The sequence below is a fragment of the Abramis brama genome, assembly GCF_963993115.1.
Source record: "Abramis brama genome assembly, chromosome: 10".
NCBI classification, from domain to species: Eukaryota; Metazoa; Chordata; class Actinopteri; order Cypriniformes; family Leuciscidae; genus Abramis; species Abramis brama.
In genome coordinates this window covers 9,112,886-9,138,633 of record NC_139972.1, presented here as the reverse complement: position 1 = coordinate 9,138,633, position 25,748 = coordinate 9,112,886, and the positions used below count along the sequence as shown (strand labels likewise).

Sequence of the window (25,748 nt, the reverse complement as noted above, 5' to 3'; positions counted from 1 at the left end):
CTAGACCTGTTCATGGAAACCGCCCCTAAATTGGCTAGAAAAACTATGATTGGTCCCTTTATTTGTCAGTCAGATGGTCTCTTCCTGTCTAAGTGGGCTGTTCTTGGCCAACATATGCTGCAATGTGGACTAAACTTATGTCGATTTGTCAAACGTTTGGCCACAGGAGACTAAAATAACATTGACTTTTGGCTAAACAACCTCTGAACCCGTGATAGGTCTGTCTTCAGTTTCGCTCTGGAGATTTTGAAAGATAATTGTATTTCTGGAATTCTTCTGTTGCGTTTTCCCATCCCTCTTTTTTGTCATCATAATGCATCATGTATGTGTGTATCCAGGTGGCTATCGCAGCACAGACCGGCCCTGTCCGCGAGGAGAGATTCTGGTCGGTGGGCCAAACGTAACAATGGGCTACTACAAGAACAAAGACAAGAACCGTGAGGACTTCTTCGTGGATAAGAAAGGCCAGCGGTGGTTCTGCACTGGAGACATCGGAGAGTTTCATGGAGATGGCTGTCTGAAGATTATCGGTAAGAGAGCGACAAAGAAAGATTATCCAGAACATCATAAAGATTGTTTTGGCAGGAGTGAGCGAATGGAAATCCCATCTGTTTTGCGATAAAACACTTTAGTCCTGTTCTTCCTGTAAATGACACATCTCACTGTCAACATATTCCCATAAAGGCAGTGATAAGAACTCAAAGAAAGCAGGATACACTCCAAAAGGGAGAGAAAGGAGAACTTCCTGTAGTTCACTTATCATATCAGATGAAATCTGCTTAATATTTGCGTGTGTGTGTGTGTGTGTGTGTGTGTATTAAGACCGTAAGAAAGACCTGGTGAAGCTTCAAGCTGGAGAATATGTGTCTCTGGGAAAAGTGGAGGCCGTCCTGAAAAGCTGCCCACTCGTCGACAACATCTGTGCCTATGCCAGCAGGTGCCAACACAAAGTACAACCTGTACCGCACTAATAAAAACACATGTGTTACAGTACTAACAAATGCCTTAGAAAGTTATCTGGTTCTTCTACAGTTACAATCATTCATAGACTCTTAAAGTATCATGAAAATCTGACTTTTTCCGTGTTTAAGTGCTATAATCGGGTCCCCGGTGCATCTACCAACCCAGAAAACGTGAAAAGTGACAACCCAGTAACTTTGTTTTGGTAAGCCTTTCTCTGCAAGCATGTCAAAAAATAAGCCAATCAGATTTCGCTCCCCTTCTGACGTAGGAAGGGGATCTTATTATAATATTACCGCCTCTTAATCTGCACGTTTCCACCCACGGCGCCACCATTTGGTTTTCGGAAGCGACAACCGTGTAAACAGTTCTGACGCAATGGCAAAACTTCGAGCAAAGCATGCAAACTGTTCTGTCGTTGCCGCACAGACGAGCACTGAACACTATTTGACCAAAAAATGCCACAGCCGTCTTATAAAGACCTCAGGGAACTGTGTCACCTTGTGTAAAAGTTAAACATGACGGTACATGCAAGTCGATGAGATGAATCAATGTATCTCCACAACAACTACATAAATGTATCCACTAACCATTCAGAAACGTCCAGGTGCGTCTAAAGGTTGCAGCGTCTTCTGAGTCTCTCTGTAAGGCTGCAGTCCGCTACTGGTTATTTCTGAGATTTTGGATGAGATTTGCGTGTTTTGTTATTGCCGTTATCCGAAGCTCGTGTATAGGATCGGCTGTCTTCTGAACGGAGACAGGAGCGGCAGCTCATTTGCATTTAAAGGGACGCACACAAAAACAGCACGTTTTTGCTCACACCCAAAAAGGGCCAGATTTGACAAGTTATAATAAATGATCTGGGGGGTATTTAGAGTTGAAATTTCACAGACACATTCTGAGGACACCATAGATTTATATTACATCTTGTGAAAAGGGGCGTAATATGGCACCTTTAAGCATTTGCCTTTAAATCCATTTAAATCCAAACAGCGACTTTTTTTGTCCAGGCAGTGTATGTAGTGGCAGCACACAGCAAGCACACTGGCATCACCAGTATTTTAATACGAATTCTGTAACATAATTTCTAAATAATGTATGTCAGTAATCATGTCAAGTCACCTTTACTGATAAAGCACTTTTATAAAATACAGATTGATTCAAAGCAGCTTCACAGTGATGAACAGGAAAATAATGATCAAGTATTCTGTAGTAAAGCAGCTCTAAAAAAAGACAATAGTGTCGATTCAGTTCAGTAGCTGTATAAAGTCCATCAAGTATGAAATTAATTCATAATCCTTATAAGGAGCTCTACAGAAAACAATAGTGTCATTATTCACTTTGAGTCAGTTCAATGTTGATTACATTCGGTTCAGTAATAATTATGATGTTACAACATTCCACAATGATTTAATTTATGTATAATGCAACTGTTAAATAGACCCACTGTACCTGAAAAGCTTAAAGCACAGTTCAGCAATTTGTATTTTTTTTATATTGTATTTGTCCTATTGTTGTTGTTAATAAATACGAAATAAAATAAAAATGACTATTTTGTGATATATATCAATTTCTTGAAATAAAATGACTCTTATGAAATCATATCGCCCAACCCTAACTAAAACACTTTGATAGTCAACACTCCTGAATACACTCACAAATAATTTTAGTCCCTCCTCTTCCTGTTTTCCAGTGACGAGTCGTACGTGATTGGCTTTGTGGTGCCCAATAAGAAGCAGCTCCTGGCACTGGCTGAGAGGAAGCGTATCAGAGGTTTGTGGGAGGAGCTCTGTAACAACCCTGTCATCGTGGAGGAGGTGCTTAAAGTCATCACAGAAGCGGCACTGACAGGTGAATGGGTCCCTGGCATACTATCATACTACTCATACTATTTCTGTAGTATGTTGCATGTATACTGTGCACAGAATGCAAGTTTCTCTAAGAATGCACTAGAGCGACATGATTAATTGTTAAAAGATCTCGATCTCGAACTCCCATGCAAACTTATTCCTAAATGACAACAGTTCTCTTGTCTAATAAACCTTTTTTTTTTTAAATCACACCAGAACATTCAAATCTGTGTTTGCTCTGCAAAGCAATCCTAATAAAGCAAATCACCTTTTGAAAGTAACTTGGCGCTTCCAAATAACGATTGTATCATTACATCGTTACACCAGTAGGTGGCGACAAGTGACTGTTAAAAATATGTATTTGTCTTTGAATCATTCAAGATTCGTTCAAAAACGCTGATTCATCCAGTAATGAAACAAGTGAAATATTTATGAGTCATTGAATCATTCATTCGAACCAATTTATTTATTTTTTTCAAATGAATTAAACATTTTTAAATATACGGCAGCAAATAACATTTTGTCAGAACCTCTAGTAAATTATATGTTATTTTATTTAATTATCTGTTCAGAATCGTGATCTCTATCTGAAGAAAAAAAAAAATCGGGATTCTCAATTTATCCAGAATCGTTCAGCTCTAGAATGCACCAGTGATATAATATTGGCTCCAATCGTATAATCTTAAAATGTTACTTTTATAGATCAGGGCTTCCCAACTGGGAGTTTGTGAGGTGATTAAAAAGCTAATAATTAAGTAATCAAATGTAAAATTAAAATAAATATATTTGGCTGCACGATAATCACTATATGATCCACTTTATTCAGCCTCTCATGCGGGGAACTACTGTGAGTTTAACGTTCATTTGGGAACACAACATGCTCTAGATTATTTTATTACAGAAGTTTACAGCATTTCAGGAGTTAGTGGATTTGAACATTTGAAAGTAAAGAATTTAATATACAGCATAAATATTAGTGTTGTAGTGTCAATAAAATGATTATTATAATTATTAAATAATATTTTTTTATTTTACATTACAATTGTAATTTACAAAAGTAATATATTCCTGTCTTCATTTTTATAACTAGTTAAAATATATCCACATCTAATATGGACTGAGACACTATCACAACTAAAAAGAGGTTTGAGTCCATTTTAAAGTCCAGCTACAAAAGCTGCTTTTCCCCCGTCTCGCCAAACTGTTCTCTTTGCTTAACCGTTCCATTCCGTGCTGATCCGATCCAATCCAATCCAAATGAAGTAAATATTTCACATCTAAGGGGTTCGGCTGACAAAAAGGTTTGCTATAGATTCATGTTTATATCCTGCACAAAGTCATTTGTTGTGCTTCTTGTTTTACCACTTAGTTTTACCACTTGTGCTTATGATTCATTTCCTGTTCCTGTGTATTTAACAGCCCAGTTAGAAAGATTTGAGATTCCTCGGAAGATCTGCTTGAGCATTGAGCCCTGGACTCCAGAGACCGGCCTGGTTACAGACGCTTTTAAACTCAAGCGAACGGAGCTAAAAACTCACTACCAGGATGACATTGAGAGGATGTATGGTGCCAAGTAGAAGCAAACCACTGCTGATTCCAGACAAAAACGGCGGACAAGAGGGCCAGAAAAAGTAACTTATCACACTATAGCAAACTCCAATCAGGATGGAGATTTCCCATGGATGTTACAGACACGTGAACATAATCATTTGGAAATTTTTCATACAGTTGATTGATCAGTATGATATTTCTGATGTCCAGTAAACACAAACACTCACAACCAGCAATACTCAAAGCTGCCAAAAGTAATGCCAGACTTCCTCCAGACTTAAGCACATGCGCACTCTCCAACATGCAAAAATGTTACAATTACATATAGTACACCCATAAAATCCATTTATAATCAGATTGATTGCTCATATCCTTCATGTAAACACCTCGATCAATCCGAATGAGCTCGATCTGAATGACATTTCGATTGGATTGAAAGGTGTGGTGTAGACCTGAAGTAATCCATGAATCTGACTATTTTCTCATTCGAATTCAGTAATACCTTGCGCACTTGGCACAGTGCTGTGATGCGTATATTTAAATGCGTTTTACATCATACAAACGTGCATATGTTATTTGATGATACTAAAAAAAACTCTTCTGACATACACGTCAACTTTCTTTTTAGATATCTTCTGGTGACATTATCGCGGTTATATACATGGTGACTAAGCACTGTGTTTTGCTCTCAATACATGTAACTCAGATGCAAAGTAATATGTGAATTGGATTGCAAAATGTAGGGTTCACATTCAAATTAAATTAGTGCTTAATGTTAGCCTGGAAATCCAGACCTAAATCTAAAAGATTAAGGGTCTGGCGTCGACTGATGAAAATCGGCCAGCTCGAGGGGCGGCACCAAGCATGCATTTGAAAATCTCACTGCACGCAATTGGATAACACTACGACCAATCACAACAATAAACCCCATACGCTTAGCTACCAGCGGAGCTAACTGGTAGATTAGACTCGTGCTGTATCCGGTCGGCAAAACAGCAAAATCGTCCTTCTTGCAAAGGAACGATTCGAGCGCCGTCTTCTGTTCCTGTTTTAGATAAAAAGCCAAGTCTAACTCGTTCATTGTAGCGGCCAAAGCCGTTTCAAACAACTGGTGTTCATGCATAGGCATCTTGCAATGTTTACTAATGACTTCGACGTCACAGCGCTGTCGTCATCTCGCCTCTGGCCCGCCTATATCAGATAACCCGATGTGATTGGTGCAGCTCAGATCGAAGGGCATATTTAATGAGCATCATTACTCGACACCAGAGTAACTCGCTGAGCAAATTCAACTTGTGCTCTTGCGAGAACTCTGGATTACCAGGGTAGCTTAATGTGCGATTTCTCAGGACATTTTATGCATGTTATCTCCTTCCCCAAACCCCCCCCCCATCCCATGAATCAAAAGACATGTTTTTCTAAGCTTACTTTTTCATTGAAGCCTTCAGTTTCTTGTAGATAGACAAATGCTGATGCAAACGTTGGAATGGCTTTGTTAGGATGTCTAAACACATCAGGAAATCTTAAAGTCATTATTTGCTTTTTCAATCTTTCCATAATTTGAACTGAATTCTGTCGGGAGGAGACTGTGTGCATATTAACCAACGATCTGGAAAATCAAACATCTTTAAGCTTATTTTAAATTATTGTTATTGTTAATAATCAGATTTATTTAAATATTAGAGCATGCTCATTGGAGAGTATGAAATCACTAAACCGTTTCTGCTCATTGGATGATTCTGATTTACGTGCAAGGATTGGAATGTTCCTATTGGGTGACTGTATATCCTGCTGGACAGGATAATAGATCTAGTATAATTCTTCTAATATAAACCATTCAACCATGTCCATTAAACATTTTAAACTGAATTGATTCATTTCAAGGAGGTTTTCCTCTATTTGTCTTATAAAGACACTGAGATGTGCTCGAGTTGTTTCAGAGCGTGTTGAACTGTTTCGTTTAGAAATAAATAAATCTAAGATACCAGCTGAGGCTTGCTGCAAATGGAGTTGTTAAATTCTTGTATGTATACCTCATAGAGGACGTCCTGGCATTTTGGATGTCCCTGCAATGTCTTTTGCTTGCCATGTTTCTCTGATTGGTGGAATTTTTGCACTGCATCATGGGTAATGTAGTTTTACACCATGAATTCCCGTGTTAAACATGATTATTTAAACAAATAAGTTGAAATAATGCAAACAGGTGGCTTCAACAGAATTATACCATCAACAAACAACCTCATAACTCACAGTAGGGCTTCCTTTAAAGGTTTACACATTATTGTTAACAATCTATTTCCCTATGGAGGAAACAAATGAAGGAATTTTTTTTTTTTTTTTTTTTCCTGAACCTGACAATTGTACTCTAAAAAGCTTGAAAAGCTAACAGACTGCATTTTCCTGGTATAATAGACCTTCTTGGTTTATGATAACAGTTTTGTTATTCATAGCTGATCTTGGATAAGTAGAAGAGCTCCCTGCTTCTTCTTGTTCTCTGCTTGTTAACTGAACTCATTTTGATCCCTGTGGAAGCAGCTGTCGCACGATCTCTCTCCTTTCATCGTTATTACTTTGTCCTTTTGGTCCTACTCTGTTTTCGGTGGCCCCTGATAACAGCCCGTTTTGAACTAAAATGAAATCAGTCATTGACATTGCAATATTAGGTCATAAGTTAGTCATTTATTTTGTAATTTGTCATGAAATTGATCCTGTGAACTTGAGATAATGGAATGAAGGGCTTTCCTGTGGGAAAAAAAAACTCATACTACGCAGTACACATATACCATACAGTACGTAGAATGTCTTAAGACAAATTAAGTGAACATAGAGTAAGTTATTGGTTTGAGTGGATGTTGCCATGTCCCTGAAAGATTACAAGGGCTTAATCAAACATGTTTACTTGTGAATATTGTTTGTTAACTGGAAATCAATTTGATAGGCTTTCTTTTCATCCTCTTCAGTAAGTATTAGCGATGGAGGTGATGAATTATGTGATGTTTTGTGGTATCAGTTGGTTTGTGTTACTCTAAAAACATTCAAAACAAACTTAAGGTTAAAAGAGTTAAAGTTTTTTTTTTTTTTTAAACACCTCAATCCGTCACTGAGCAATGACTTACTTTAACTCCATTGTGTAAATAATCAAGTTATACTTAATCAAGTTGAAGTGTTTGATCTTGACCATGTCTGAAAGTCTGCTATACCCTTTTATAGAAATACTTCCATAAATGACAACACACTCGTGTTCATTACAGATCTGCAGAGTACAAAAGTCCCTATAGTGACTTGTGATTGGAAAAAGTCCATGTAGCTGAAAGAACTGAGTGTTATAATGCTGTTGTGTCTGTAATGTGGTCTCAGACAGGAACTGCCCTAGAACTGCTGATTTGATCAGATTCTTCATGCACTTTGCGTCAGTTCTCTGTTACTCGATCCTAATTGACAGGTGTGGTCAGGCTTTGGTTTGCATATTCTGGCTCCAGTTTTCTGCAGCCATGCCACGCTACGCTTGCCCATGATGCATCACTGCCAGACAGATGAGGTTGGCACTGATTCTTTCACTGTTGACGTAAACCAGACCAGGACACCCTTGAAAACTACGTCAGTGGGGTTGTACAGTACAGCTTAAACTTCAAATGCATGCTTGGCATTAGTCCCAGTGTGCATTTGATTAATGTTACCCTGAATTTTTATAGTAATGCTTGTTAAAGTAACCCTTTACAATAAGGTCTCATTAGTTAATGCTTTAGCTAACATGAACTAACAAGCAATATATTTTTAAAGCATGTATTAATCTGTTATTAGTCCCCCTGTGGTGAAAATCAAGTTTTTAATGTTGTTTATGTCTATGTGGTGTTTTTAATATGCGTCAAGACACCCATGTGTAAATTCATAAGTCGAAACCATTTCTGAGTATTTTCTCCTTAAAACTGCAGTGAACCAAAGACAGTCTCAAAAACACGGTTTAAATCGCTGGTGTTTCTGACGTCACAAACTACCTTGTAAACAATCAGATCAACGTGTGATCGTCAACCAGTGGATCTCTGAGCTGAGTGAGTGAGTGGAGGCGGGGCTCATTTGCATATTCATAGAACCGCGTATACTAAATGAGGCAAGGGTGTAGAGTTACATTCAAGATATTTTAAGGCATGAAGATTTTTTTTCAAGTAAATGCGTTTAAATATATAATTTTGGTGATCAAAGATACGTTTTAAGGGAGACAATTATTGACAGGGTTTCTTCAGAAAGATCAAAATTTGTGTTACGAAGATGAACAAAATTCTTACTTAGCCTGCATTCTTTGTAATTAATGACAGTTTTAATTTTTGGGTGAACTATCCCATTAATGCATTAGCTAACATGGACTAACAATGAGAAAAATATTTTTTAAAGCATGCATTAATCTGTTAATCTTAGTAAAAAATATAATTGTTCATTGTTCAGTGATGAAGGATTTTTCCTTTTTGCGTGAGCCATTCTTGTTTCTGCATAATTCGTGCAACCCATTCCTCTGGTTTTTCCAAAAGCTTGCTGCTCTGCAGAAGAAGAGGCTTTCCTAAAGCAAGCCTGTCTGGATATGTTATGATAAACTAGCACATTTGGCAGCGCTGCGCACTTGGACTTCATTAAACGTCATCAGAATGTGTGTGTGAGCTCAAGCGAGGAAGAACGTGAGGATCTCGACTCGCTGAACCTCTGTCACAGACCCCGCTGGCTCGTGTCCAGGCATGGGATCCGCTATTTAAACGGGACTCTGCTGACAAACCCGTTACAATCCAGAGAGACTCGAGGAAACGCGTGAAACGGGCTGACGCGCTGCAGGGTGAAACATCCCGGTGAGTAACTAGCCTACAGCACTGGCCTTTTGACTACTTTATAATACTTTACATTAAAAAGCTGCGATGTAGGCTACTTTCAAATATAAACATATGTTTAAGTCATGTCTAAATATGCGAGGATAGTTTACAAAAACTTTAGTCATTATGAACTTTGATGTAGGCTAGAGCTGATTTTGCTGAAGTGGTTTTAAAGATTCTTTTTAGTTTTAGGTTTTCTGGAAGAAATCTGATTTTGTAAATTCCCCATTTCTTTGTGATCCAATTTTAGTCATAATAATAACCAACTATCGGTAACACGTTTAGGGTCCAATTCTCACTATGAACTCGTTGCTTATTGGCATGCATATTACTAGGATATTGACTGTTTATTAGTATTTATAAAGCACATATTAATGCCTTATTCTGCATGACCATATTCTACATCTCTAAATCAAATACCTAAACTTAACAACTACCTTACTAACTATTAAAAAGTTGCAATTGAGGCAAAAGTCATAGTTAATAGTGAGAATTGAACTCTAATATAATCACTTTTTTCTTACAGATGTTTATTCTAATAGTCAAGTCACCTTATAGTGCTTTTAACAATATAGATGGTTTCAAAGCAGCTTTACAGTGATAATAGGAAATTAAAGTAACAGATTGTTTTGGCTTTACATCAGCTCTAGAATTAAGTTATTATCCAGCTAAAGTTAGTTTTGATTGATTCATTTCCATTGCAAATATCATATTAACTTAGGGGCCGACACGACACCGAACAGCCTATATATTCTTAGTATAAATAATAATATGTCATTTTAACTTTCTGTAATGTGCTTTCTACAGGTAACTCAGTTCCTGTGACTGTCGTAATGGAGTTGGCGCACAACGCCTCCGCGCTTTCATCGCAGCAGAGCAACAGAAGCGCGTTGCCCGGTGGAAGCGACAGCAACGCGTACCTGTACATCATCATCGTCGTGTCCTTCTACGGAGTCTTCCTCATTGGGATCATGCTCGGTTACCTGCGCACCAAGCGGCGCGAGAAGCGTCGCACGAACGCGTTCACGCGGCTTCTGCACGAGGAGGAGCAACGCGAGTGGGGCGCGAGCCAGAAGAAGAACAGTTTCAGTCTTCCCGCGCTGCGCACCACGCCGGTGCCATTCATGCTGAACACCGGCCGCTCGCCTCTGGCGTGCGCGTTGTGCTCGGTGGAGCAGAGCAGTGTGAGCTCTCTCAGCTCCGTAGCAGATGTGCACTTCGCCATCGAGGAGGAGTCGGACAGCGGTGGACCCGAGGATACAAAGAAAACGGGCGTAGGATCGGACCACAACCCCGGGGAAAACCTCTGAGTTTCCCGCCAAAAACATTACTATGGCAACCAAAGTTCCCGCCAATAATAATTACCACAGTTTAGGTTACTACAAATGAAACTGTTTGAAATTGGTTCTAGCCACCATTGTAATACAAAATAAATTAAAGGACTTTTTTGAAAGTTTCCTGTACTGTTTTAAGAAAAATCCTGTGTTACTTTATTCTGGTTTTACAATAACTGTAGTAAGGTGGCAGGAACTGGTTGCCGTTAAGTGTCCGCGGCAAAAAGTTCTCTAAAGTGCCTTGGCGGCAAGTACGAACTCTTACGCCAGAAACATACTTTTACACAAGTAGCCCTACGAAAGCCAACGGAAGTTTGTACATAGTTAAGTTGTGCACTATTGCGTTGCTGTGGCAGCTGTGGTAACTTTCCTAGTCTTTGTTGCATGCTAGCTTCACTGGCAAATCTCATTGAAAATATCGACACAACTGACTTTAGCGGAGTGGCTCAGCAAAATTATCTTCAGAAGCATTAGTCGGCCTGAAAAAGGAAATGAACTGCAGAAAGAGACTGATCAAGCTAATGTCCTGTAGCGCCCCTTGTGGCAACGCTGAATGCAACGCGTACTTGCGATATGAATTGGATTTGATCTTGGAATACAAACAATGACACAGGAAATTGAACCTGTGTTACTAGAAGCCTATTCACGTATTTGTGTAAAGTATGTTTCAGGCCTTAAACGCGATGTAACCACTGCAAACATTGCGATAAACCTGGAATCACTTGAAAAAAAAAAAACTTTTTAAAATCATTTTACTTACTAAAGGCCTATATCGTCATCCACACGGATGTGTAAAATGATTTAAAATGTTAAAATTAGTATGTAAAATGATCTGTATATATTGTTCTACATGCATGGATGTCTATTTAAATTTTATCTTATTTTTTATGTGTTACTTTGTGTAAACTAAATAAAATGTTCCTAATGTGAAGGTTTTGTGCCTATTTATGTTTGCACTTACCGATTATCGCCTCTAGGGGGAGTCAAAGACTGCAAGGCATTTTTCTCAGACTCATTTTTACATAAGAACATAAGCAGTTAGAAATGTAAATCCTAGTAAATCACATAATTACCACAGCTTGAAATGTCATTGAAACATTGTTTCATATATATTTTCAACAGGAACTGAAACCCTGTTCATAGCCTATAGACGTTCTGAAGCCCGATGAGAATAGATTGTGTGAGGCCTCTTAGCGTCATTAAAACGATAGAGATCTTTCAAGCGTCCACTCCTGAAACATTTTTCATTCTATTAATCCCCTTGAGAACGGGCTGATGTTCACTCTGGGACAAAGGGGGTTTTGCTACATTCATGATTGTGTGCTTTTACATAGATCATCTGCATGATTATAATAACCCGAATCCTTCATCATAATAATCAGTCTTTGTTGTCCTAATGAAATGACATCACATGCACAAGTGTCAGCGACCCGTCTTCCGCCCCAGGGAGTGCAGTGGAAACTTCTCGCATGTTTTCCGTCTGAGTGGATCTTTTCCAATAAAAATGTCCTCGGTTCATCTGATGTGAGTTGGACGCAGTATTAGGAAAGTTTTTAGAGAAAAATATTCAGATTTGGTCAACCTGTTGGCCTTGCTGCTTTTCAAAGTGACGAGTAAAAATGGAAAACCAGCTGTTTCGTTTAGTCTTACAGTTACATAAAAAGACTTCCGAACAAAACACAGCATGTGAATAATTTACTGAATAATTTTTTTGCTCTATCAAAGATCATGAATTATAAACCATGTCGTGAAAATCAGATTCTGATCTATTTTATCTGAAAAGAAAATACAAGCAAGCTTATACATGCAGTCACGTCTGTTTATGGTCCAGCTTATACTCCCAAGTAGATTCATTTTGATGAAATGATTGGACTGTGTGAAAGACAGAAGAAAGGTTAGTGTGACTCAAACTCCCTGTAGAGGAAATGAAAAGCACGGCCTCCCTCTCTCTATGTTTCTCTGAAACATCTATGGCATGAATGGACAAATCAGGATCTGTGTTATTATTTCTGTGCAACAGTAACTGTGAATAGGACAGCAGTAACTGACCTGGAAACAGCTACTTTTGGGTGTTTATTTTTATTTTTTTTTGTCAACAGTATTAGGCAGAATAGGGACAATGTTCTGGCTCTTTTGCATACAATGAAAGTCATATGATAGCTTAATATGAACTCATATGATAGCTTGAGGAACAAATTGAAATTTAAGCTATTACTGAAAATGTTGCTCTCATATAGCTCTCAAATTGCACTCACACATCCTTTTGAGTCATGCAAATGACATTTGAAAACGTTAAGCAGTTATTGAGGATTTATCAGTGAAAACAAAGTAAAAAAACAAACACTTTTGGAGCCTTTTTTTATTATTATTTTATTTAGAGTTATTGTAAATTATTCAGAACATAGTCACTTACTGAAAGATTTTTTTGTGATGTCTATCAAATTGAAAAAGTTTTGTGTGCTGACCTGTTGCCCATATCACAATAATGTGATGTTACATTTTTGGAGCTTAAAGGGATTGTTCACCCAAAAATAATTAAAATTGCTGTGTAACACAAGAATGAACCTCATTGGTTCTTGCAGAAGCTCAAAGTGATGCGTAACACGAGAATGAACCTCATTGGTTCTTGCTGAAGCTCAAAGTGATGCGTAACACGAGAATGAACATCATTGGTTCTTGCAGAAGCTCAAAGTGATGCGTAACACGAGAATGAACCTCATTGGTTCTTGCTGAAGCTCAAAGTGATGCGTAACACAAGAATGAACATCATTGGTTCTTGCAGAAGCTCAAAGTGATGCGTAACACGAGAATGAACCTCATTGGTTCTTGCAGAAGCTCAAAGTGATGCGTAACACGAGAATGAACCTCATTGGTTCTTGCTGAAGTTCAAACGTGATGCGTAACACGAGAATGAACCTCATTGGTTCTTGCAGAAGCTCAAAGTGATGCGTAACACGAGAATGAACATCATTGGTTCTTGCTGAAGCTCAAAGTGATGCATAACACGAGAATGAACCTCATTGGTTCTTGCTGAAGCTCAAAGTGATGCGTAACACGAGAATGATCCTCATTGGTTCTCACACGTCAAGCGAACATGCTTGAGCTTCCGCTTACCACAACTGATGTGTGAGTTGATGAATGTTTATATCTGTTTATCATATAAAGCGATCGAGTCTCTTCAGAAATGTTTTGACAAAACATATGGATTAGTTTTACGATCTCTTTATGAACTTTTTAAAGCATTAAAGTGTCAGTTGCGTAGCTGTCAATGGAGGGACAGAAAACTCTCAGATTTCATCAAAAAGATCTCCGTTTGTGTTCCGAAGATGAACGACAGTCTTACGGGACTGGAAAGACATGAGGGTGTGTAAATGATGACAGCATTTTCATTTTTGGGTGAACAAGGAATGGCTCATGCTGAAAGTAAAAGCTTTTATCACTGAACAATTTTTTTACAAAGATTAACAGATTAATACTGGGCTGTTTCACAGACTTTGGCAGTGCACTTGTGCTCAAAATAAACCGTAAAATAAAAGTAATTTCTCTCTCTTTGCTCACTGATTTAGTCACACTGACATTTGATGCTAACATTTACAAAGTAAATCCCTAATACAAAAAAACTCCCTCTGTCTCTTTCTTCTCTGACCTTTAAGACTTTCCATTTAATGGAAATGTATGTGGCTTGCCATGTTTTAAATGGCAAACCAACTTGTCGATCTGAATAGTCAGATGTAATTAGAAAGATCAAGAGTGCCAATAAGATTGAGCATATTGATAAGATGCACACGCTGACCCAAACCATCCTCTGAGGAGTCTGAACACACGCAAACGTTCCGTGTCTCCCGGCTCTTAATGAGAGTTTCTATGGCAACAGGTACAAGAGAAAGGGCTTAATTTATCCGGATATCCGGATGGTGTCAGTACATCCATGTGAGGGGACGTGTTGATGTGTGTGTGCTCCTGAAAAGTTCAAGCAAGCACATAAACATTGCATGAAATGTTGCAATGACGAAGATCAAACTGGCCCAAAATACTGAAAAAATAATTGAGGAACAGACTCAAACCCTCTGCTGTTAAAGATTAATGCACAGTTCCAAGTAAAACTACAAAGGGAAACATGCCATTGAAGTTCCATAAAGTACTTTTTATCCTAGTTCTTCAGAAAAGCGTCTGTATTGTTGCTTTGAAGAACCTAAACACTGATATGAACAACTTTTTTAAATTTCCAAAGACACAAAGAGCAATTCAAGAACCTTAAACAGACAATAATGTTCACTGATAAGAAACCTCAGAGAAAAAATAATAATGTCTCTTTCATAGATGTTTCATAGCTTGTGAGAATTAATGGAGTTCCCAGTTATGCTTCAGTCGAGCATCAACTTCAGATGTTTTTCTCTAAAATTCCCTAATGAGAGATCAAATAGATATACAGTGAGTCAAGTAAGGTATAACTGATGATCGGCCGTTGAACAATTATTAGAAAGTGGCCGTTACAACTCGGTTGTGAATTATTTTCTAATAATTTAAAGTGCCCCTATTATATGGAAGGCATTTTCTGCCAAAATTAAATAAATCAATTAAATGATAAAAATGAAAACTAAAACCAGATTAACCATTTCATTGCAGAAAACTGTACGCAAAATATGTGGCAAAATTGAGAATGAAATTAAATGATTTCATTTTCACGGTGACAGTGCATCATCCCTGTCAAATTGAAAACTTAAATGCAATTGGTGATTTCACGTTTCATTTTCACTACAATCTCGAGGCAAGACTGCCAATATTAAAATGAAAAGGCAAACGTGAAAAAAAAAAAAAACTGTAAATACAGTTTTTACAAAGCTTTTTATTAACGCTTCAAATTCAAATGTAAAGTTTAGTTGTCATTTTATTTCCTCTTTTATTTCACAGTTTTTCATTTTCAAAGACAACCTGCATGCAAATTCTATGTTAATGTGCGAGTGGGGCTTATTCAAGTAACGGCGCTACAGACACGCCTTCCGTAAAGCGACGTCGTCGACGCCCCCCCTGTGAATGAGTGTGGTTGAGTGAGTGTGAATGTGTGATACGAAGTTATTTAAATGTGATCATATTGTAATCAAGACGAGTCATGGCGAAATCTGTAAGTCAGCTTTTACAGGAAGCTGCCGCAGTATTGAACGAGAGGAGAACAACACAAACCAGACTATCCAGCAAGCGTCAAACCCTCGGCCCACTGCAGTTCCTCAGCCTGAGTCGCGGGCATCTTCAGTTGCCAGAGAAACTGTTCAGCGTAAGTAGGCCGTTATGATGTTAGACTAGACCATAATCGATGAGGTTCATTCATGTATTAGCCTATTTTGTGATGTCAACCCCTTGGGTGTACTAAAATCTGAATGAATGAACCTCATCGATTATGGTCTAGTCTAACATCATAACGCATAATTCATCAAAATATGTTTTTGTTTTTTCTTTACCGAATATTTTGGTCCAAAAATGAACAATCCTCTGTAAACTTTGAATCAGTGCTTTTGGTGGATTTAAAACCATGAATTTATGCCAAAGCATGGAAGAAACCAAATTATTTATTACTAAAACACGTCGTCTGTATGACATCTGGGACAGCAACCACTTCCACTTGGACATTTTCGCACACACCTTCTCCATTATTCCCTCCCAGAAAATACCCAACACTTTTAATAAATGTTTTCCCCATTTCAAACCTTGACCTTCAAACCTTCAGCTTCTCCTCTTCCCACTTTCCCACTTGTAAAGCTTCACTTTTATCCCAGTTGACTTCAAACCCAGTTGTACATATATCATCATCATTTTTCATGAACATATTAATGTCATTATCATATGCAGATACAACTAAAGGGGAGTAAAAATTACAGTTTGGTAACCATTCAAGTTATTCCTTAGAAAGCATAAAAGTGGTTCAATAGCTAGTGAATAAAGCTGTCCTGAAATGGGACAACCTTGCCTTATTCCTCTTTCTACTAGTATTGGTCGACTAAGTCCCCTCCCCACTTTAACCATACATGAAGCTCCGTTATAAAGGAGACTTATCCAGGCTAAAAATCTCTCTCCAAAACCAAAAGCTTTTAAAACATAAAACAAAAACCTATGATCAATTCTGTCAAATGCTTTCTCTTGATCCAAGGAAAAAAGTCTGACATTCTGATCATACACTTTGCACACATCTAATACATCTCTTGTTAAAAATAAATTGTCCATTATGGTCCAGTCTGGGATACAATAGATCCATATGTACAAGTAAGCCAATATAAGGCTTCAGCCTATTAGACACAGATCTAGAAAGCACTTTATATTCAGTACATAAAAGCGCAACAGGTCTCCAGTTCTTAAGATGAGATAAATCTCCTTTTTTAGGAACTAATGTTAGAACAGCTTTTCTACAGGAGGTTGGAAGTAAGCTTTGTTCAAAAGAGCTCATCAGGACCTCATGTACATCAGGTCCTATAGTCCCACAGAAATGTTTAAAAAAGTCTGAGTTCATCTATTGCAGTCCCTGAGGTCAGCTGATTAACAGCTAATGTGAGTTCCTCCAAGCTTATTCCTTTATCCAGCTCAGTTTGTTCAATTCCTCAAAGCTTAGGCAGACCTTCAAAGAGCTCTTGTACACATTCCTCATCACATTGTTCTTTGCCATACAACTCCGTGTAAAAAAACATCTAATTTCACCTCCATCTGTTGTTACATGGCCATCTGGACATCTCAGACATGTCATGTGCTGATCTTTCACACTAGTTTTTTTCCAAGTTGAAGAAAAAAGTACTTGAGGCATCCATGTCTTTTAATTGAATGTATCTTGACCTCATGAGAACCCCTTTTATTTTTTCTTGCAGCAAGGAACTCAGTTCCACTCTTTTTGTTTTCAGTGCATCATTACTTTCATCATCCCCACCATTTAAAAGGCCATTTTCAATCTGTCTCATGGCCTCCTCAACCTCCTTCATGGCCTGTTGTAACATAACATAAGAAAAATAAGTATATTGTTGACAAAAAAATTCTGATTTAAGCCTTTCCAACTTCCCACCACTTATTTAGAGACTCAAAAGAAAAAAAAAATATTTCCACTTCTGCCATAGAATTTTAAAATTCCCACAAAATGTTTCATCTTGGAGCAATTTATTATTAATATGCCATTGAGATCTATTAACGTCTTGCTTAAAAAAAAAATATAGTCACAGTAATAAGGTGATGATCAGAAAATCCAACTGGTCTAATTACACTATCAATTAACTTTGATCTAAGTCCTTTTGACAAATAAAATCCATCTAGTCTTGCTGCACTCACTCTTCCATCTAAGATTTTGACCCATGTTTGCCTTTCATTTGGAAATTTAATTATCCATGCATCCATTAGATCAAACTGAACCAATAAACATTTTAAATTCCTACTAGATTGTAAATGTGGCTCCTCACTAAGCCTGTCATTGTTAAAATCAACAGTACAATTCCAATCCCCACCTAGAATAAGATAGTCAAAATCATTTAACTCAAGAGCTTTCTTTATATTATTTAAAAATTAAATTCTTTCAGTCCCAATATTAGGGGCATAAATATTAATAAAACAATAGATTGAACCCTCTATGTTAGCTTTAACCATTTGACCACGACCTTTAACTAGATCACAGGAACTTAAAACATTAATTTTTGAATTACTAGAAAATAGTATTGCTACCCCTCCACTCACATTACTCACATGATTTAAACAAATGTGACCACCCCAAGATAAACCCCAATCAACTTCAGCTTTTATTGTGCTATGGGTTACTTAAAAAGATTATGTATGTTTATTTTTTCTACCTCCTTAACCATTTCTCTCTTCTATCTCTCCCACCATTCATATTTAAAGAGCCCACTCTTAAACTCCCCATAGAAAAAAAGAAAGAGAGGGACAGACCGAGAAAAAAAAAATGCAAAAAGTGCAACATGATCAAGGCTGACATCACTTACACTTACTTACTTTTGCTAAAGCTTTTTTTCCTTTTCTAGTTTTGTTTGACTTGGAAAACTTTTTAAGTGCCATGTCATGTTACCTCAAACGATACCACTTCCGTTCATCCAACAAATTAAAAATCTTTTGTAATATTGCCACCGACCTAATGAATTTTTCTGTGTCAGCAAAGTAATCATCAACCTTAACTGACCGTCCAAACGTTTCATCCAGGAAATTATTGATTTCCTCCAAAGAATACAAATCTTTCACTCTATTTGACCCATCAAATCCCTCACCATCCTGTTCCATCTCTTCAGCATTACTTTCCATCTGGTTTCCAACATTCAACAAAGTAATCACTTCCTTCTCCTTACAAGAGCTCACGCGCATAGGTTAAGTTACCTATGATCACGCGTGTGAACTCGACAATCGATTACTATGGACTTCGACCGAAAACAGGATGTAAATACAGGTATGTGCGCTGGCTGAAATAACATCATTTTTATTCATATCTTTCACATATACTGCAGTCAGATTCACCCGTGTTCACTCTGAAGGAATCACTCACATTGGCTGTGCACTTGTAATGACACATCAAGGATGTTAAGAGGCTTAAAGCAGGTTTAAAACTTGCCCCATTGAAGTCAACAGGGTGCAAATTTTAAAAAGAGGATAACACGGTGTAGGCAACACCGATTTTTGTCGTTGTTCTCTGTACTGACAGCACTCCAAATTTACAAAAAAATGAGCTCAATGTTAAAATTGACCGGAGTTCTCCTTTAAGGGATACATCCAAAGACTGTGTTGGAGAATCTAGGAACATGCGAAGTGAGATTACATGTTTTAAACGCGCATCTTTCCACCCAAGCGTCACCGTCTTGAAACCACTTGCAAATTTTCCAAACTTACGCAATTCTTGTTCAATCAACTCATTCGGAATAAAAGGCGGTACACCAGAGACAACTACTCTTGTAGACGGCACTGATAACAGCAAAACTTGAACAAACAAATCATTGATAAATACCCCGCTTTCAATCAAATCATGTACCAAGCGTTCATCTTTCAAAAAAAACAACTGCAGCTTTGTTCATTCGAGACGCGTGAGATATATTATCAAAACCTACCTGTTCACCAACTGCAAGCAGAGCCTCTTCCATCGTAACACCGGGATCAGTAACAAACCGAACCCCGTGTCCAATGGACAGCGGACTCCATACCCACGAAAATTCAAACAATTGTTCTTACAACTATTTTTCGCCCAATTCAAAGAAAATAAATGATGTCTTACCTTTATCATGCATGTGAAGAAGAGAAATGAAAAAATATCACCACAGCAGTATCCCAAAAATAGCATAAAAGCTAGCTCTCCGTTCACATCCACTCACTCACACCAATGGAAGCCGGAAGCCCGAGAGAGAGAGAGAGAGAGCATCTCTACTAATAGTGAAACTGTAAGTTTATCTGCTTCAAGAACAGCGCCGTTATTCCCTCACTAGTGAGAAACGTCATGTAGCTTTTAAGTTGCTAAACTATTTTACTGATAAAATCTTCAGAGCAGTGATGACAGCATGTTTATGTGCGAGTGTGTGTCTGTACAGGGTGGGAGAAAGAGAGTATGTGCTTTCTGTACATAATAAAACGTAATTTTGTGGCTAAAAAACAGAGAAGTAATTTGTCATTTTAATTCTGTTGTTTACTATATTCATTGGTTCGGTCAGTGTCGTTGTGGGTTTTGGCTCTTTTGCTGTTGTCGGCTGTAAGGACCTTTGAAATAACTGAAAACATTTGGTGAAGTGATAGAAAACTGTAAATCGGTCAAGACCTGCCTGATCTACTTTATCCATGCGTTTCCCTGAAAATAACTGCACAACTTAGAACGTTCGTCGACCAATCAGATTCAAGCACTCAACATCCCTGTAGTATAACATAAATTGAATGTTGATATAGTTCGGAGTCACGTGGGACCGCCGAAGAAGATGGCAGCATAGTTGTGTTGCTCCATAAGCCCACCAATATTTTCAATTTATTCGAGCATATTCACTCAACATCTTTACCAAAACTAGTGCCCATAGGTAAGATAAAATACTTGGAAAACGAAAAAGTGCTGTAGATCGCAAATGTCGACCTCTACATCGAAGTATTTTAAGGGGATAACGACGAGCCGCATGACGACCAGACAGACATCGCCGGCACACGAGTCGCCATCAAACCAGGCCACAGATCAAGGTTCAAAGATGGAAAACTTATTATCCGAAATAAGTAGAATGAACACTACTCTGCAGGTAGTAGCGACGGATGTGTCATCAATAAAAGAGGTTGTCACTGACGTTAAAAACTCGGTGAGTGCAATCCAAGAAAGGCTGGACGAAGCGGAGGGCCGCATCTCCAATATGGAAGACGTCACCTCGAAGCTCGTCGGTGATGGCGAGCGACATGATAAACGCCTGGAAGTTATGTGGAATCGTATAGAGGATTTAGAAAACAGGAGCCGCCGCAACAACGTAAGGATGATCGGTCTAAAAGAAGGGTTGGAAGCAGGTGGATTGATCAAGTGCGTGTGTAAAATCTTATCTGAGGGACTGGGTATTGATGCGGATGGAGAATTCGAGATTGAGAGGGCACATCGCGCACTCGCTCCCAGGCCCAGTGCTGATCAACCACCAAGAATAATTCTGATTAAGTTTCTGCGTTCTTCAGCCAAAGAAAAAGGAACGACGGAATGGGAGGGATGTAGGATCTCGTTTTTCCCCGACATGTCAAGAGAGTTGGCCAGGAAACGGAGGGATTTCACCGCGTCGCGGAGGATGCTGAGAAGCATTAATGTGAAATATACGCTGGCATATCCAGCCTCACTTCGTTTCACATGGCAAGGGAAGAACAAGGTGTTTGCGTCGAGTACGGATGCAGAGCAATTCATCAAGGAGCATTGTGGGGCAAAAGAGTGACGGGACCAAATATTCTTGCAAGATATCCAAAGTGGAGCATATCATGGGTCAAATGGGCGGATGGGCGGGATAACTATGCTGTCTCGGAACAGTTTTGACAGTCAAGTGAAGACTAGATAGCTGATTCGGCATCTCACGGACCGCAATCTCGAGGTGTTTGAACGAGTACGGTCTTCAATGTTCGGTATGACTGTGCCTTTTTTGTTGTTTTTGGTTTTGTTTTTTTCTGATATTAAGTCTGGGTTTGGGCTTGTTACAATTTGTTATGTTTTGTTAAGCAACAGAGTTTTGCAGAAAATAGTTTTGGGGTTTGAAATGTTCAACTGCAGTTTGTTAAATTTAAATAAATGTGCATCACAGCTTACTACGCCATTCCCCAATAGGGGGCAGTCACTCAACATATTTGGTTACGCGCACGATAATGTGCGATTGATTTGTATTATACATAGGTAGTCGCATCAGGTTTATAACATGGAATATTAACGGATGTGGAAGTCCTATTAAGAGAAAAAAGGTCCTGTCATATCTCAAACATAAACAAGTGGATGTTGCTTTTGTGCAGGAGAGTCATGTAACAGATAATGAAGCGCTCAAATTCAAAAGAGACTGGGTGGGACATGTATTTTATTCATCATTTACAAGCAAACAAAATGGGGTTATGATTTTAATAAATAAGAAGCTGAATTTTGTAATGTTAACGGAAACTAAAGACGATGTTGGGAGGATTATATGTATAGAAGCCCTCATTAATGGAGTTAAAGTGATATTATGCAATGTATACGCCCCAAATAAATCGGATCCGGGTTTTATAAATAAAGTAAACAAAATTCTTGGTGACAAAGAGGGACAAACCATTTTGGCTGGGGACTTTAACCAGGTCATGGATGGGGTTCTAGATAAGAGTAAATATCAGGGACCCTCAATACCAAGGGATAGAGCTGCTCTTCATTTGTTAACAGAAGATATTGGATTGACGGACATATGGCGCTTAGTAAATCCAACAGAAAGAGAATATACTTTTTTTTCGCATTGCCATAAGTCTCACTCTAGGATAGATTTTTTCTTGCTTTCAAATTCAATTACGGATCAGGTAGTAGATTGTAAAATTGGAGCAATAGCATTATCAGATCATGCAACTGTGGAATTGGATATAGCTCTAAATGGAGAAGCTGGTAGAAAGGGAAGATGGCGTTTAAATACTGCATTATTACTAGATGAGGAGTTTGGCACATTATTGGCTGATGATCTGACCTCCTTTTTTGAATTGAATGTAGGAAGCACTGATAAGTTGGCATCTGTATGGGAGGCCTCAAAAGCATACATTAGAGGGAAATTGATTGCACAGGCAGCCAGAAAGAAAAAGGAAGGAAGAGACTTGGTTAAGAATTTGGAAGCAACCATTTGTACACTGGAGAAGGAGCTTGCTAAACATTACTCTAATGATTTATATCAGGATATTTGCAAATACAAATTTCGATTGCATGAGATTTATAATAAAAAAGCAGAATATGCTCTATTTAGACTACGAACAAGGTTTTATGAAGGAGGTGAAAAAGCGGGCAAACTCCTGTCCAGACAGTTAAAACAGCAAAATGCTGCTAACATTATTCCGGCAATTAGGAAAGGAAACTCTATGGTATCATTGACAAAAGATATAAACGAGGTTTTTATGAAGTTCTATAAACATCTGTATACATCTTCAGGTAGTGTAGATGGGGAAAAACTGAAGCAATTTTTTTCTAAAATAGAGTTACCTAAATTAAATATATTGCAATCCGAGTCTCTAGACCTTCCCATTACACAAGAGGAGGTTAAAACGGCAATCATTTCTTTGAAATCTGGCAAATCGCCGGGGGTAGACGGCTTTCCAGCTGAATATTATAGAAAGTATGCTGACATAGTGGCCCCAATTCTAACAGAAGTCTATATAGAGGCATTTGATGCTGGGGTATTGCCTAATACCTTTATGGAAGCATTGATAACACTGATACCTAAAAAAGATAGGGATTTGACAGATCCGGCTAATTTTAGGCCAGTAAGTCTTATCAATGTGGATTGCAAGGTGTTGGCAAAAATTTTAGCTTCAAGGTTAGAAAAGGTTCTACCAAGTATAATTCACAAGGACCAAGTAGGTTTCATTAAAAAAAGGTCATCAGCCGATAATATGAGAAGGCTAATTCATCTGATGTGGCTAAACTCCTCAGAAAGCACTCCGATCGCAGCTTTATCCCTAGACGCCGAAAAGGCTTTCGACAGGGTGGAGTGGGACTTTTTGGCTGCAGCCCTGTCAAATTTTGGATTTGGTCATATTTTTAGGTCCTGGGTTAGTTTATTATATAAAGATCCTAGAGCGGCAGTGATGACTAATGGCATGACTTCCTCATTTTTTACAATTTCAAAAGGAACCCGTCAAGGATGCCCATTGTCCCCATTGCTATTCACAATAGTCTTAGAACCGCTAGCCATTATGATCAGGGCAGACTCAAACATTATGGGAGTAAGGGGGGCAGAGGAGGGGATAGAGCATAAATTAATGTTGTATGCGGATGATATTTTGTTGTTATCTCGTGATCCTCTCAAATCTTTACCTCCATTAATGAGTGTTATCCAATTATATTCAAGTGTGTCAGGGTACAAAATAAATTGGGAGAAGTCGGAAGCTATGCCAATATCTAGTACATGTCATTCCCATACAGTGACCCAATTTGGCTTCAAATGGATCCCAAAAGGTATGAAGTATCTTGGGGTCAAATTAACGCAGAATTTGGAAGATATAATGCTGTTGAATTATGAACCATTGTTGTCAAAGATAAAAAATAATGCGGATAAATGGGAACAATTGAAACTCTCTCTGTGGGGTAAAGTAAATATTGTTAAAATGGTTATTGCTCCACAGTTTAATTATATATCTATGATGATACCTGTGAACATTCCAGACCCTATCTTTAAAAGATATGACAAAGTTATCAAGGACTTTTTATGGGAAGGAAAAAGACCGAGGATTAAAATGAGCAAGTTGACCTCCCCAAGAGACAAAGGGGGCCTGGGGCTACCTGATGTGAGGATGTATAATATATCTTTTGAAATGGCCAAACTGGCTAAACATTGGGACGAGACAGACTCTGAGTTAGACTGGATCAAGATAGAACAGAAACTGGCCTCACCATTTCACCCCATTAGTATTCTTTCACAACGCTCTGGAGCTAAATGGGACTCAAATCCAGTGACAGTACATTCAAGACATGTTTGGAGCAAAGTTCATAAAGTGTGCAGGACATCACATTATAAACAGTCATATGCATCAGTGTGGAATAACCCTGAAATTTGTATAGGGAAAGCAGTGGTATTTTGGAAACAATGGCAGCTTAAAGGGGTAACTGTAATTGGTGATTTGTATGAGAACAAAATTTTTATGTCATACTCTGAATTAATGAAAAAATATAATATTGAGGGTCAAGGAAATTTTTGGAAGTATCTGCAGATTAGACATTGTGTCAAGAACAAATTTAATGCAAGTGATAACCCTGTTTATGATTATCTTAAGTTGCCATGTGAAGCTCAGACTGCTTCTATGTGTTACAAATCAATGATGAGTGTAACTGCTGATACTTGTAACAACCTGAAAACAATATGGCAGAAGGATTTGGGGATTACTATTCATGATCATGACTGGCAGTACATCCTATCTAATGTGGGTAAAAACATACGGGAAGCTAGGGGGAAATTCATTCAGTACAAAATAGTGCATAGATATTATTATACGCCATCCAGGCTTTACAGGATGGGGATAGCTAGGAATAATTTATGCTGGAAATGTAATGAAGAAGAGGGTACTTATTTACATATGATTTGGGAATGTTCTTTAGTTCGCCCATTCTGGAGTAAAATTCTAGCGGTACTTGAAGAGTGGATGGGGTCTAATTTACCTGTGGAACCACGATTATGCCTTCTTGGAGATAAATCAGTGATACCTAACATAACAAAAAATAAATTTACCCTTATCAAGAGTGGTTGTATTACAGCTGCCAGGATGATTTTACGGAATTGGAAATGTCCCAAAACCCCAGACCTTAAAGATTGGGTTGATGGGATGATTGAAATTGCTTCCTATGAGAGTATGTTGGGGAGACTGCATAATGAAGGAGAGATGAAAAAAACATGGGATCATTTTTGGCAGCATATAAAAATGGTGTGAATGAATAGGATTTCTGAATTGTCTCATTCACATGTGCTTTTGTTTTGGACATAATCCACTGATGGTGACTAATGTGGCTGAGTATGTAATGGCGAAGGTGATTACTAAACTATGTG

The 25,748-nt window shown here is 38.2% G+C and overlaps 2 protein-coding genes across 5 annotated transcripts in view; both read left to right on the top strand.

Moving 5' to 3' along the window:
* acsl3a (acyl-CoA synthetase long chain family member 3a) overlaps positions 1 to 6,363 on the top strand; it is a 36,863-nt gene extending 30,500 nt beyond the window's left edge. For 2 of the 4 annotated variants that reach the window (XM_084125962.1, XM_084125961.1), the window contains 4 exons: positions 339 to 530; positions 823 to 937; positions 2,654 to 2,811; positions 4,230 to 6,363. In XM_084125962.1, the coding sequence (XP_083982088.1) occupies positions 339 to 530; positions 823 to 937; positions 2,654 to 2,811; positions 4,230 to 4,387 (623 nt within the window). In that variant the 3' untranslated portion in view covers positions 4,388 to 6,363. Of the gene's footprint in view, positions 1 to 338; positions 531 to 822; positions 938 to 1,091; positions 1,269 to 2,653; positions 2,812 to 4,229 lie in introns of those variants that run through there. The other 2 variants (XM_084125964.1, XM_084125963.1) reach the window with 2 other exon arrangements.
* A 2,527-nt stretch (positions 6,364 to 8,890) lies between these two features.
* kcne4 (potassium voltage-gated channel, Isk-related family, member 4) lies at positions 8,891 to 11,479 on the top strand. Its single transcript, XM_084126532.1, has 2 exons — positions 8,891 to 9,193; positions 10,022 to 11,479. Exon 2 carries the CDS (start codon positions 10,048 to 10,050, stop codon positions 10,522 to 10,524), a length of 477 nt encoding a protein of 158 aa, XP_083982658.1. The 5' UTR covers positions 8,891 to 9,193; positions 10,022 to 10,047; the 3' UTR covers positions 10,525 to 11,479.
* Positions 11,480 to 25,748: the final 14,269 nt, after the last annotated feature.